The 15,104-nt window shown below is 42.5% G+C and overlaps 1 protein-coding gene across 3 annotated transcripts in view; it reads left to right on the top strand.

Annotated features, from left to right (window-relative positions):
- Positions 1 to 15,104, top strand: part of atad5a (ATPase family AAA domain containing 5a) — a 62,611-nt gene that overhangs the window by 7,376 nt on the left and 40,131 nt on the right. For all 3 annotated transcript variants that reach the window (XM_055654264.1, XM_055654265.1, XM_055654263.1), the window contains 5 exons: positions 8,951 to 9,041; positions 11,242 to 11,394; positions 11,924 to 12,068; positions 13,986 to 14,073; positions 14,769 to 14,950. In XM_055654264.1, coding sequence (XP_055510239.1) covers positions 8,951 to 9,041; positions 11,242 to 11,394; positions 11,924 to 12,068; positions 13,986 to 14,073; positions 14,769 to 14,950 — 659 coding nt within the window. The remainder of the gene's footprint in view (positions 1 to 8,950; positions 9,042 to 11,241; positions 11,395 to 11,923; positions 12,069 to 13,985; positions 14,074 to 14,768; positions 14,951 to 15,104) is intronic.

The raw sequence follows: 15,104 nt of genomic DNA, 5'->3' as shown, positions 1-15,104 counted from the left end.
CCACCTGACCTGTCTCATTTCCTAACAGGAGGTCCAGCACTGCCCCGTCTCTAGTAGGTATCTCTATGTATTGCTGCAAAAAACTATCCTGCACACATTTTATAAACTCCAAACCATCCAGCCCTTTTACAGAATGTGTTTCCCAGTCTATGTGTGGAAAATTGAAATATTCCACAATCACTATCTTGTGCTTACTACTAATATCCGCTATCTCCTTACATATTTGCTCTTCCAATTCTCGCTCCCCATTAGGCGGTCTATAATACACACCTATAAGTGTTGCTGCACCTTTCCCATTTCTTGGTTCCACCCAAATAGCCTCCTTAAACGAGCCCTCTAATCTATCCTGCCAAAGCACTGCTGTAATAGAGAAAGCTAGTAGACAGTGTGTGAGGCAGGAGGCACAGAAGGGAAGCACTCAGACCCAACATGTAGGGGGGAAAGAAGAAAAAGATAGTAAACAGAATAAGGGAGGGTTTCTTAAATGTGTGAGCAGAGAGACAGAGGGGTGTAAAATGAGGGTAGAAGCAATAGATAGCAAGGTGAAAAGTAAAAGTGGCAGGCAAACAAATCCAGGGCAAAAATCAATAAGGGCTACTTTTCAACATAATTGTATAATGGGTAAGAGTGTTGTAAAAACAAGCCTGAAGGCTTTGTGCCTCAATGCAAGGAGCATTCGTAATAAGGTGGATGAGTTGAATGTGCAGATAGCTATTAATTACTATGACATAGTTGGGATCACGAAGATGTGGCCCCAGGGTGACCAAGGCTGGGAGCTGAACATCCAGGGATATTCAGGAGGGATAGACTGAAATGAAAAGGAGGTGGGGTAGCGTTGGGGTAGAGAGGAGATTAACACAATGGAAAGGAAAGACATTAGCTTGGAGGATGTGGAATCGATATGGGTAGAGCTGCGAAACACTAAGGGGCAGAAAACGCTAGTGGGAGTTGTGTACAGGCCACCTAACAGTAGTAGTGGAGTTGGGGATGGCATCAAACAGGAAATTAGAAATGCGTGTAACAAAGGTAAACAGTTATAATGGGTGACTTCAATCTACATATAGATTGGGTGAATCAAATTGGCTGGGGTGCTGAGGAAGAGGATTTCTTGGAATGTATGTGGGATAGTTTTCTAAACCAACATGTAGAGGAACCAACGAGAGAGCAGGCTATTCTAGACTGGGTATTGAGTAATGAGGAAGGGTTAGTTAGCAGTCTTGTTGTGCGTGGCCCCTTGGGCAAGAGTGACCATAATATGGTTGAGTTCTTTATTAAGATGGAGAGTGACATAATTAATTTGGAAGTCAATCATCGGACAAAGTCAGCATGAACTTTAGAAAGGTAAATCTTTGTGATGAGACTTGAAGAATTTGGCCAAGATAGACTGGTAATGGATAGGGGAGAAAGGGTTGACGGTGGACATGCAATCCAAGGCTTTTTAAAGATTAGTATGGATGAATTTACAACAATTGTTCATCCAGTATTGATTTGGCAAAAGAAATAAAACAGGGGGAAGGTAGGTGCATCCGTGGATAACAATGGCAATCAGGGACTAGTATCAAAACACCCCATGGCGCATACAAATTAGCCACAAAAATATATACCTGATGGACTGGGGAAAATTGAAGGCAGATCCTGGGTGTCATGGTACACCAGAGGAGGACACTAAAGCTGGGGGCTTAGAAATAGATTAAGAAAAGGAAACTATAGGCAGGGAATTTGGATAAAACTGAGTGGCAAAGTTTTTAAGGATATGTGGTGCAGAGAGGTTTCCTGATTTTGGTGGCAAAAAAAATGTAGGTCCCTTGCAGATTGAGAGGGGATCTTATAGAAAATGGTGGAATTGATCAGGGGGAGAACAGTTAGACATTGCAGGGGTCTAATTAAGGATAAAGGGGAAACTACTTTGAAGGTTCTGTCTTCACTAGGCAGGAAGATTTAAGATAAATAATCTTCCTAAGGGAAATAGCTTCAGGGGACCGGGGGTCAAATGAGATAGGGGCAGAACTGAATGAAATCCAGGTGTAGGCGGGAGGCAAACTACCATCCTGTCTCCTGATTGCGTCTATTCAGTACCGAATCGCCTATCTGCCCCCCTAACTATAGAGTCGCCTATTACTATTGCCCTCCTCTTCTTTTCCCTACCTTTCTGAGCAACAGGGCTGGTCTCTGTGCCGGAGGATAACAAAGGAAATCAGGGATAGTATCCCGGCAGCTGTCGTTACTCCCAGGTAGGCTGTCCCCCACAACAGTACTCAAACAGGAGTACTTATTGCCAAGGTGTACAGCCATCGGGGTACTCTCTAGTCCCTGCCTCTGCCCCTTGCCCTTCCTAGAGGTGACCCACAAGGGGTCCTCCCTTGGTCTTGGAGTGACCACCTCTCTAATAACGAGATCTATGACCTCCTTTTTCTCCCTGACCAGACAGAGGTCATCAAGCTGCTGCTCCTCTCTTCCACAGAGGGTCCCTTAGGCCCCCATCTCTACGCACCTGGAGCAGAGTTAGATGTGGCCCGTAGAATGTCTAAGGGGATCAGGCTATGGAGAGAAGGCATGACGGGATACCCACATGGATGACATCCATGAGTTTCAATCAATGGCTACCCTGGCCCTTACCCCCCCCCTACCCAGCATACACTACTATGTGTTGCTGGAAGAAAAGAGTTCTGCAGTGATCTGTGGGATATGAACCAATCAGCTGCTCCCTCTAGTCTGCTTCCACCAATCAGCGGCTTCCTCAAGCCCACTTATTTGGGAATGCTGCAGAGTTGGGTGTTCCTCCCACTCCAACGGCTCCTGAGCCTCTGAAAACAAAGCCCCGCGATCGTTTTTTAAACCTACTCAAGCCCACTTATTTTGGAACGCTGCAGAGTTGGGTGTTCCTCCCACTCCAACGGCTCCTGGGCCTCTGTCTATGCATGACTACAGAACAGATCAGTGTGTCCATAATACCATTATATAAATATATGCACACAGGAATAAATAAACTGATAGTGCAAATAAACAGATAATGGGCTATTAATGTTCAACGTTTTGTCCGAGCCAAGTTTAATAGCCTGATGGCTGTGGGGAAGTAGCTTTTCCTGAACCTGGTCGTTGCAGTCTTAAGGCTCCTGTACCTTCTACCTGAAGGTAGCGGGGAGATGAGTGTGTGGCCAGGATGGTGTGGGTCCTTGATGATGCTGCCAGCCTTTATGAGGCAGCGACTGCGATAGATCCCCTCGATGGTAGGGAGGTCAGAGCCGATGATGGACTGGGCAGAGTTTACTACTTTTTGTAGTCTTTTCCGCTCCAGGGCGCTCAAGTTGCCGAACCAAGTCACGATGCAACCGGTCAGCATGCTCTCTACTGTGCTCATATAGAAGTTAGAGAGAGTCCTCCTTGACAAACCGACTCTCCGTAATCTTCTCAGGAAGTAGAGGCGCTGATGTGCTTGCTTAATAATTGCATCAGTGTTCAGGGACTATTTTATTGTACTACGTGATAGGAGACATTTTGTGACTTTGTAAATGATTCCAAAGAAATTGACATGATGTGCCAATTTTCTTCATTCTATTATATAAAATTGTGTTTTCTTTTCAATCCAGTTTCTTTCTCTTCCCCACGTACTGCTTCTGCTTAGAACAGTTAGCAGAGAGAGTTCAATTTGGGAGTTAGATCAATCCACATCTTGTTTTTAGTCTTGAAGCAAAGAACAATACAGCTCAGGAATGGGTGATTCACTGGTATCCTGCTGCAGAGGAATTGCTTATTCCTAATATTTGAATGCCTAAGCATTACATATAGATTAAAATGTGATCATGCTGGAAAGAAAGTCTGGATGTAAAAGTGTGCGTGCACGTGCATAATTGTTTATTGTAATGGGATTCTGTCCTTACTGAAGTGGTGTACTAGTTTGTTAGGAAGAAACTGCAAGATGCTTATTTTGCACCGAAGATCGACTCCCACTCAAAATGCTGGAGTAACTTATGCAGACTACAGAACAGATCTGGTGTCATAATACCATGGGTGACCCTTCTTCAGGAATAAAGAAACTGATAGTGCCTAAACAGATAATGGGCTGAGTTAGCAACTCAACGTTTTTGTGAGCCAAGTTTAATGTGACTGTGGGTTACTAGATCGGCAGTGACCCCCTGGTTGTCAGTTTACGGTAGAGATTGAAGGGGAGGCCCTTTGGTATTTTACAGCTGTGGTTACTTGATGATGCTGCATTTACTAAGAGGGACGACATGGGATTCCTGCGATTGTTTGACGATGTCTGGCCTCATGGACTGGGGAGTTTCTATTTATGTAGTCATTTCCGCTCCAGGGGCAAGAGTTGCTTTGGTTTTGTTTTTGAAAGTCAGCATTGAAACTGTTTTCATATAGAAGTTAGAGATGGCTTGCTCCTTGTTTGCCCGACTCTATTATTTCTCAGGAATTTAAGTAGAGCATTTGAGTAACTAAATATATATGGTGCATCATGTTCAGGGGATATTTTGTTGTAACTCCGTGATTCCTGACATTTTGCTCACTGCCCCGAAATGATTCCAAAGAATTGCCTGATGTCTAATTTATTCATTCTAAAATATAAATTGTGTGTTGTCTTTGGGGAGCCAGTTTCTTCTCTTCCCCAAGATTTCCCTGTATCTGTACAGAGAGAGTCAATTTGGGAGTTAGATCAATACATCTTCCTTTTGGTCTTGAAGCAAAGAACAATACAAATGGGGAATGGGTCTCACTGGTATCCTGCTGCAGAGTGGCGCTTATTCCTAATTGTGGCAGCCTAAGCCCAACAGTCTGTAAATGTGATCCTTTCTACTGTTAAAGTCTGTTCTAAAAGTGTGTTTGCAATGTGCATTCTTGGTTGTTTTACGTGGTGGGATTGGGTCCTTACTGGGGGTGTTTCAATTTTTTTTTTTACACACCCTACTCTATTATTTATTAGAAGTTTGTCAGCTTCCAAAACAGTACGGAACACCTAATTTTAGGTGCAACTCTGTAAACGTAATCTAATCTAGTACAACCTCTTGTTCTCATGAGAAGGAATAAAGCAAGACAATGGAAAAAACAAAACAGGTCCAGGATCTTTTGGAAAAATAGAAAAAACAGTACTTTACACGTGCCTTCTATGAAAAATAAAAAAATTTTGGATGGAAAGTAGGAATAGAAGAGAAGGCCCCTTAAAAGAGAATTTTTCAAATCTTGCCATGGATGTAGATCTATCCGCGTCATGAACTTTAATCAAGCAACTAGGTACCCTGCACCAGGGATTCCAGAAAAAGTCCATGAAAGGACAACATTCACTGCACTAATATCATCAATTATCTTTGTTTGTTTCTTCAAAGGCGTGCTATGTTCCATAGAATCTCCTAATCCACAACTTAACAGTTGGTGTGGTTGTATTTTTCCAAAATTTAAGTATCAATTTCTTTCCAATTATTAACCCAGTGGTGTACAATTTGTGTAGGAAGAAACTGCAGATGCTGGTTTGCACCGAAGATCGACATAAAATGCTGGAGTAACTTAGCAGGACAGGCAGCATCTCTGGAGTCAAGGAATGGGTGACCCTTCTTCAGACTGAAGAGATGCTGCCTGGCCTGCTGAGTTACTCCAGCATTTTGTGTACAATTTGTACTGGGGTTACTAGATCGGCAGTGGACCCCAGGCAGAGGTCAGTTGTAGAGATTGGAGGGAGGCCCTTTGGTATTTACAGCTTGGTTACTTACATCCTGCACGTTCTACTAAGAGGACCGTGTGGGCTTCCTGCATTGTCTGAGATCTTCGGGCTCATGCCACACTCCCAAGACTATTTATTAGCAGTCATTAATTGGCAAGCTTGGTGTGGTTTGTGTTTTGAAGAACAGTTGTGCAATGTTTTGTTACGGTGCTTGCTACTTGTTTCATTGGATAATAAAGTTACATTTTGGGGTATACTAGGAGGGCCAAAGGGCCTGTTTCCGCACTGATCTAAAATAAATAGTAAAACCCTTGAGACTGGCTGAAGATATTCTGTATTCATGTATACAAGAATACTTGTATTCATTTATTCTTGTATTCAAATTTTATCGTCGTTGCCTCACTTTGAGACAACTTAAACATTATGAATTTTCTGCCGTACCACCATGATGCGACCGTCAAAAAAAACACGCACGCACAAACAATAAACGTAAAATAACCTAACAAAAATTTTATATGGCTGTAACACCACATACTTTGCTCACTGCCCCGAAAAATGAAGGCAAGCCTGGAATGTGAATTAAAAGCAATTTAACAAAAGGACTATTGGGGAGCCACTGAGTCCATCCAAAGATTTCCCTGTACTGTACAAAAGTCCTTTCAGGTGAGGACGGCCTCTTGGAGCCTCCAGCCAGCATCTCCCTCTCACGTGTCCACCGTAGTGGCGCCACTGTTGTGGCCGCCTCGCCAACAGTCTGTATGTCCTTTCTACAGTTAACTGTTCTAAAAGTTTGTTTAAATGTTTCTTGGTTAGTTTACGTGGTGGGGGGGGGGGGGGGGGTGGGGGGGTGTTTGACGCCGAACACCCGACGGTGAGCAGCTTTCCTTCCTCAGGAACCCGGACCTGTCTGCAAACGTATCAGACAACCCTCCCGCTGCCGGAGTCTGGAGCTCCTGAGTCCCAGGACCTTTTTTTAAATTAAAAAACACAACTTTACACTGCCTTCTATGACCAAGCCAATTTTGGATTAGATTTACCACCTTGCCATGGATCCCACGTGACTTTATATCAAGTACTAGGCTACCACCAGGGACTTTGCCAGAACTAAAGTCCATGTAGACAACATTCACTGCACTAATATCATCAATTATCTTTGTTGTTTCTTCAAATGTAAATATGTTCCCTAGAATCTTCTCCAACAACTTCTCTTTTATTAAAGGCAGCTAATATTTCCAAGACAGATTACAGTTTTTGTTGGGTAAGACTAGCAGGGAATGATAAGAAAAATGAATAAGTGAGGCCCAAGTACTGATCAGCCATGGTCTTGTGGAAGGGAGGCACGGTGGCGCAGCGTAGAGTTGCTGCCTTACAGCTCTTGCCAAGCCAGATACCCGGATTCGATTCCGACTACGGGTGCTGTCTGTACAGAGTTTGAACGTCTCCCCGTGACCGTGTGGGTTTTCTCTGAGATCTTCGGTTTCTTCCCACACTCCCAAGACGTAGCAGTTTGGAGGTTAATTGGCTTGGTGTAAGTGTAATTTGACGGTAGTATGTGCAGGATGGTGTTACGGTGCGGGGATCATTGGACGGTGCGGACTAGGAGGGCCAAAGGGCCTGTTTCCGCACTATCTCTAAAATAAATAGTAAAACCCATTGAGACTGGCTGAAGATATGTTTTCATTCCTATGTTTGGATATCTAGATTTTAAATAGATGCATTGAGTGATAATAAATAATAGACATAGATAATAGGTGCAGGAATAGGGCATTCGGCCCTTCGAGCCAGCACCGCCATTCAATATGATCATGGCTGATCATCCCCAATCAGTACCCTGTTCTTGCCCCCCCCCCCCCCCCCCCCCCCCCCCCCCCCCCCCCATATCCCCTGACTCCACTATCTTTAAGAGCCCTATTTAGCTCTCTCTTGAAAGTATCCAGAGAACCGGCCCTCTGAGAATTCCACAGATTCACAACTCTGAGAAAAAGTATTTCCTCATCTCCTTTCTAAAAGGCTTAACCCTTATTCTTAAACAGCATATCTCAGCATATGACAGTCCCGCCATCCTGGGAATTAATTGGCTTAAAGCTATGAGAAGAATTAAAATGTAAGGTTTTGATAAATAAAGGATACCCGAGATTGTTTGAATATGAAACTTGGCATCCATGCATTGTAACATAATTCCACTTTGTTGCAATTGCACTGTCTACAAAGTCTTGACGTTTCATGAGTAATTAATTCTGGGAGCTCTTTAACCACAGATAGACACAAAATGCTGGATAATACATGTCTTGGGGAACCTTTCCTCAAAGTCCTATCAGGAGTGAAATTAATCTGGAGATTATAAACCCTAACTGGACTGGGGGGGACCGGCAGCATCTCTGGAGAGGAGGAATGGGTGATGTTTCGGGTCGAGACCCTTCTCCCACCACTCTTTAACCATAGCTGATCAAGATGTTCACCAATATCTCATGAGCAATTAGAGATGAGATTTACTTTTTTTAAGTACAGAGGGAGTACAGAGAAGGTTCACCAGACTGTTTCCTGGGATGGCAGGACTTTCATATGAAGAAAGACTGGATAGACTCGGTTTGTACTTGCTGGAATTTAGAAGATTGAGGGGGGATCTTATAGAAACTTACAACATTTTTAAGGGATTGGACAGGCTAGATGCAGGAAGATTGTTCCCGATGTTGGGGAAGTCCAGAACAAGGGGTCACAGTTTAAAGATAAGGGGGAAGTCTTTTAGGACTGAGATGAGAAAAATATTTTCACACAGAGAGTGATGAATCTCTGGAATTCTCTGCCGCAGAAGGTAGTTGAGGCCAGTTCATTGGCTATATTTAAGAGGGAGTTAGATGTGGCCCTTGTGGCTAAAGGGATCAGAGGGTATGGAGAGAAGGCAGGTACAGGATACTGAGTAGGATGATCAGCCATGATCATATTGAATGGCGGTACAGGCTCGAAGGGCCGAATGGCCTACTCCTGCACCTATTTTTTATGTTTCTATGTAAAGGGAGAGGAATAGCAAAGTTGTATTTTACATTTAAAAACGATCTATGTGTATCAAGTGGAACATGATCGAAATAAAGAATGATTGGTTTGGATGGAAGTTGAAGAATGCTCGTTGTGCAGTTGCTAACATAAATCAGTTGAGCTGAATGGCCTGTTTCAGTCTAGTAAATATAAATTGTACAATTTAATGGTAGACATGAAACTGTACAAAAATGGCGGAGTTTTGTAAAACATGAATTATAATGGAGAATGAGATTTATTTATATGATGACTTTTCAGAATGAAGTTTACACGACTCTCTCAATCGAAATATGCCGGAAAAGCCAGAAAAATGAACGAGTCTTTGGATTTTACTCCCAAAAGCAATCAGGTATTTGTACCTTTTGCGCAAACATATTTTGAGTGCAATGTTTTATGTAGCCAGCAATATGTGCAAACTACCAATGCTGAAAATCTTTATACTTGTCTTTGAATCAACCTGTGAATAATACATGAAAATATGGTTACATTTTAAAATAAAATCTGCTTTCTCATGTTCAGTACCTACTACATTTTCTGAATAGTATACTTGGGAGCAATCATATTTTTAGTAGAGTATGCAACTGCTTGATTGCTCTAATATAACAATTGCTCTAATATCAAATTGATAAGCAGCTTGGTTTGCATATTTTGTGCTTGTGGTTCCATGAATTTGTTGCCTGACATCGTCCAGGGATCATGGTATATCACTCTTGTCTCTTGGTCAGCCGAATTTTAGTTTCTGACCCCATCAAAGATTTTAAGGTCATAAATCAGATATAGTTTAATGCACATTGGAGAGAAGATTCAGATTCAATTTTACTTGTCAGTGTACAATCAGAAATCTGTATTGGGAGTGGTTTTCTATTTGAATGTTATGTTAAACGAAAGCCATGCCTGTGTTCTCAGGTGAACAAGCCTGCGTTCCTTGAAGAGCTAAGAAGTTATCCTTGGTGCCTTTGTCAAGATTCTTATAATCTCAATAAAAGGCAGAATTATGTGCTCAATATTGTATCACTATCTGCGAGAGGTTGTTGTGCAAAATTGGCTTCGGCATTGCAGCAATGACTGCAGTTTAAAGCAATTCCACAGACTCTTCGAATCACTTCCCTCTGGAAGGCGACTGGATTGTCAAAGCTGCCACAGCCAGACATAAAAACAGTTTTTATCAAAGATCTTATAGCGGAGCAAGATAGGCTACTCCTGCTAAATGCAATGGGCTGACGTGTAGTACGCTATAGAGGGGATCCTGGGCATTTATCCCCGCCCATTTTAGTAACCTGAGCCTACCTGACCCGACCCGACTCGCAGTGTAATCAATGTTGCGGGGCAACTGTTTGTGTGGGTTAGATTCATAAATCTGTCAGTTCATATTTCTTGTCAAGAATAAAATTTGATTCTGGTAATTGTCTTTTTTAATGTTTTTTAAATCATTTCTTTTTAAATGGTTCACAAGCAGTGTTTGAGTTGATTTTGTAGTAACCGGAACCGACCCGACTCGCAGGGTAATTGACATTGCGGGAGAACATTTTGTGTGTGATATAGGGTTAGATTCATAATTCTGTTAGTTCATAATCCTGTTAATTCTTGTTAAAGAATAAAATGTTTATAAACACACATACATGAACATTATATAAATGTATATAATCATATAGCACACACACAATTATATTTCTTCTGGTCCAATAATGAACTTTATTTCAGACTAGACAAGGGACATTAAATAAGAAACATTGTAAATAAGAAACATTGTAAACCTCCCCGCAACTTCACACACACTAGGCCTTATCCCCCCCCCCCCCCTCGGCACTCCCTCGCCTGCCCCCTCACTACAATGTCTTCCCCCCCCCTCCTATGCCCCGCTCCCTGTTGCCCCGCACTCCCTCTCCCGCTGCCCCGGGCCCCACACTCCCTCTCCCACTGCCCCGGACCTCGCACTCCCTCTCCAGCTGCCCCGGGCCGCGCACTCCCTCTCCTCGTTGCCCCAGGCCGCGCACTCCCTCTCCCGCTGCCCCGGACCCCACACTCCCTCTCCTGCTGCCCCGGACCCCACACTCCCTCTCCCCGCTGCGGATCCAATCTTTGGCCGGAAGCAAGATGGCGGAGGCTGGTTGCTAAAATGAGTCATATAATCACCCATGAATCCGCCCATGAGCGTACTACACGTTTGCGTGAGAGTAACCCATCTTGCTTCGCTAATAGATCTTTGGTTTTTATCCACGAGTAGTTGCTCGACTCAACAGCCAAAAATCTGTAGCCTCCCTTTGATCTGGTATTTTGTTGGTTCACATGCTTGATCAATGGTGTTTTATCATTAATGTCTTATTATTATTAATGTTTCTGAGTCATTCGTAACTGTCACTGTATGTCATGTTGTTATGGGCGGAGCACCAGGGCAAATTCCTTGTATGTGGATACTTGGCCAATTAACTTACTAACTAACTAACTAGTGCTTAGAAATATCCGGAGGTGTTGACAGACACTTGTCATTGCAAAAACCTTTTCCCATTTGTATGCTGGCACTTTTTGAAATTGTTAATGTAATCTAACAGATACGCCGAGCCAAGAATTTAGCCAAAGCAAAGAGGCTGGTTGAGAAAGCCAAAGCACAAAGCAAGTTCAGAAATCATGTGGAAACCATCACACCACTGAGACGATCAACTCGACGGCAAGCCAGATTTGATGGGAAGTTTTACGGGAATGAGGTACAAGAGTCCCAGGTCTCAAATGACTTTTTTTTTGTTTAGTGTAGAGATACACCACAGGAACAGGCCCTTCAGCCCACCGAGTCTGTGCCGACCAGCGAGCCCGCACACTAACACTATTTCACACACGCGAGGGACGATGTTTACATTTATACCAAGCCAATTGACCTACAAACATGTATGGCTTTGGGGTGTGGGAGGACACTGAAAATCTTGGAGAAAACCCACGCAGGTCACGGGGAGAACGTACAAACTCTGTACAGCCAGCACCCGTAGCCAGGATCGAACCCGGGTGTCTGACGCTGTAAGGCAGCAACTCTACCCCAGTGCCACAACGCTGTTTATTGCTCTTTAAGAGGAGCAAGTAACAAACTTTATTTCATTGAGATTCCTGAATGCCATTTATCTTGAAAAGTGAAATGTTATATATTTTTGGATGAAAGTTCAGTAGAATGCAGTATTGTTAATGACACCATATCTGCACTGCAGCCTGATGTTTGTTTGCTCTTTAACATTTGGGTTTACACAGAACTTGGCAATCAACTTGAGTTCAAGTACAGAAAGCATCTTGTCAAGCAGTGTTCGGAATAACAAGAAACCCAAGGCACTGAAAAATGTGAGTGATGTGTTGGGGAAGAATTTGGATAAAAAGTCTGCGGCCAAGAACACTGCGGGTTAGTACACGTTGAATCAAATATTCTTTCCAATTCTCTCTTGTTCAGTTTTAATTGCTCTCTTCTCTGCAGAATGGCCTTTGTGGTGATTTACTGAGGCGTGCAGTTTTGCACATGTCTGAGTTTTTTGTCTGTTCTTGCTGAGAAATTGGACTGTAAAACCGTTTAACAGTTCTATGCCAATCTCGTTGTGTGAGCAGGGTTCAACGATGTTTTGGAATGATATATTTGTTTTCTTTTCCCCCTCTTTTTACACATATTCCTCTAGGAGACGGGCTAGCACAGTGTTAAAATAGTTATATACGTATTTTTTTTTAAAGGAAGGTAAATTTAAAATCTGGGATGCTTTCATGAAGAAATATAAATAGTTTACAGGTAAATAGACTTATACTGAAGAGACATTTCCATGTTGGGGAATTTACAAAAGGAATTGTTTATAGATATGCAATAATATTATTAATTGGTAGGTAGATAAAAGTGCTGGAGAAACTCAGCACATGAGGCAGCATCTATGGATCGAAGGAAAAGGAGACAATTTGGGTCGAGACACTTCTTCAGAATGGTATTAAATGGTACTTTTGTTCCCTTAAAGGTATTGTCAAAGATTTTCTTGCAACACATGAATCATTTTTTGTTTCCTTTTAATTTGGACTGAAAATTGAATGCTTTTTTTAATTCAATTTAAAAAAAATTGTTTTTTAACCTGTAAATTAGGAATGGCCTTCAAGGTGTAATCTGTAGCAAATACTATAGAGTTTTGTGGTAATAATTAAATAATAGATTTCCGTTAACTGCTATTTGAAATCTTTTGGTGGATTTTATTTTATCTCGCTAATATTTGTTCCATTCTCCCTGACGTTTGGGTGTTATTATTAGGATATGAAAACTTGAGAGAAAGTCCAGAGAAGAATTACAAGAGTGGTTCCAAGGCTGAAAGATTTGTTACAAGGGCAGATTAGTGAGCCTGAGGGAAGGGCATGGGGAGATTTGATGTATAATTGTAGGGATCTGGGCACATGATAGTGTGATGATGTTCCCTTTGATGCAGGGATCAAGGTCTAGGGATCACGACTATAAAATATAGGGGTAGGGAATTGATGATGAAATTAAAGGTTGCAATCTGTAATGCACTGCCTCCAGATCTGCTAAAGGCGGATGTGGAGTTTGAAAGAATTGGATCAATATAGAGCAGGTGTCGGCAACCTATGGCACACGAGCTGGATCCGGCCCGTAACCCAAATCATCTGGCCCACAGGCTTTTTTTTTTCAATTCGTTTTTGCGCCCTGGGAATTGTAGCCAGTCCCGGGGATGTGATCTGATCTGGGAACTGCAGCTAGTCCTGGGGGACACAATCTGATCTGGGAATTGCAGCTAGTCCCAGGGACTTGAGCCGACCTGGGAACTACAGCTTGTCCCGGGTAATGCAGGCAACCTGGGTGCTAAAACCGGTCCTGGGGCAGGCGACGGAATTGAAAAACACATGAAAACTAATGCGAAAAACAACAAATGTCACACTATGGCGATAGATGTGGCCTGCCATCCGCTCACAGACATGGGTCCTGACCCCTATGCAGAACAAGCTTGCCGATTCCTGATATAGAGTGAGGTGATATCTGCAAGGCCATTGAGAAGGACTCGGGGAACTGGAGCTCAGAATTGCTCTGGCAGATCTAGTCCGGGCAAATGGCCGCCTCCTGTGCTGTTACTGTCCTATATTGTTGCCAGTAATGTCCCCTGTTTGTAGTGTGTGTGTGTGTTTTTTTTTTAATCAAATGTCATAGCCAACTCATTGGTAGATTGGTTGGGTAATATTATTAACTTGTTTCCATTTCCACCTTCTCCAGTTATTGTATGTGCATGTGACTTCTTTCACTATTTGGTTGAAGGTTTTGATTTCTATTTTTGTTTTAATCTAGTTGATGTCAAGGTTGCTTCCATATTTTTAGCTAAAAAAGTGATCAAAGGTGTACCGTTGGAACTTATCACCATTCTTGATGAGAGCAGGTGAGTAGACTGTTAGCTTGCTATGTTTTTTTTTCAAGAAGGACAGGAAATAACCTTTTGGTCCAATGTCTCTGGAAAAACAATATTCAATTGGTCCTGTTTAGCAAGAACAAGGAAAGGGCAGCAATTTATTTTATTTTCTAAATCATTTTTCCTATTCCCTGAAAACTGTATTTGTTTCATCTACCACTTCAGGCAGTGCATTCAAGATCAAAGATCAACTAGATTCAAGTACTAGATTTCACTCTGCCTGCAGGATGGTTATTAATGTGAACCAGACTCTTATAGAAAAGAGTACTAAAAACAGAAAATGCTGATAAAACTAAGCATTGTTTAAGAAGGAACTGCAGATGCTGGAAAAATTGAAGGTAGACAAAAATGCTGGAGAAACTCAGCGGGTGAGGCAGCATCTATGGAGCGAAGGAATAGGTGGCGTTTCGGGTCGAGTCTGAAGAAGGGTCTCGACCTGATAAAACTAAGCAGATCGGTTAGCATCTTGGAAAGTTGGGGTTTCAGATTTAAATTAATTGTTTTTCTTTCCATAAATGCTGACCGATCAGCTGACTTTTACCAGCAATTTCTCCTTTGAGTCCTCCGTGCCTGCAGTTTTTTTCATGTGTAGTAGAAATGAAGGCTTTTTATCGTGGAAATCAACCGCAAAAATATGATCAAACTTCTCCCGTTTTTCCCCCAAGTTGCAATGGGTCTGAAAACTCTCAGGATGTTGAACATTTTCGAGCAAAACGGCAGTTTCTCATGAGTGGTTTACCAGATACCTTGAAAAAGCACATAGCAAAGACTGCAGCAGCGTTGGAGATCTATTCAGCTGCAAGTCTCAGTTTCCAGATTGTTGTACATGTCCAGCAAAAAAGTCAAGGTGAGGTTTTTGAAGTTTGAGAGTGGTAGTGCCTGTTGGAGAAAATGTTTTTTTCCCCCTTGGTTTGGGGCCCAGGTTAGATCCTCTGGTGCCGTCTGTGAGAAGTTTGTACCTTCTCCGTGTGGCTTTCCTCAGGGTGCTGCGGTTTCCTCCC

This window comes from Leucoraja erinacea, chromosome 23, assembly GCF_028641065.1.
Source record: "Leucoraja erinacea ecotype New England chromosome 23, Leri_hhj_1, whole genome shotgun sequence".
Classification (NCBI taxonomy): Eukaryota; Metazoa; Chordata; class Chondrichthyes; order Rajiformes; family Rajidae; genus Leucoraja; species Leucoraja erinaceus.
Note: the sequence above shows the minus strand (reverse complement) of the source record. Positions and strands in the feature narration are given on the sequence as shown.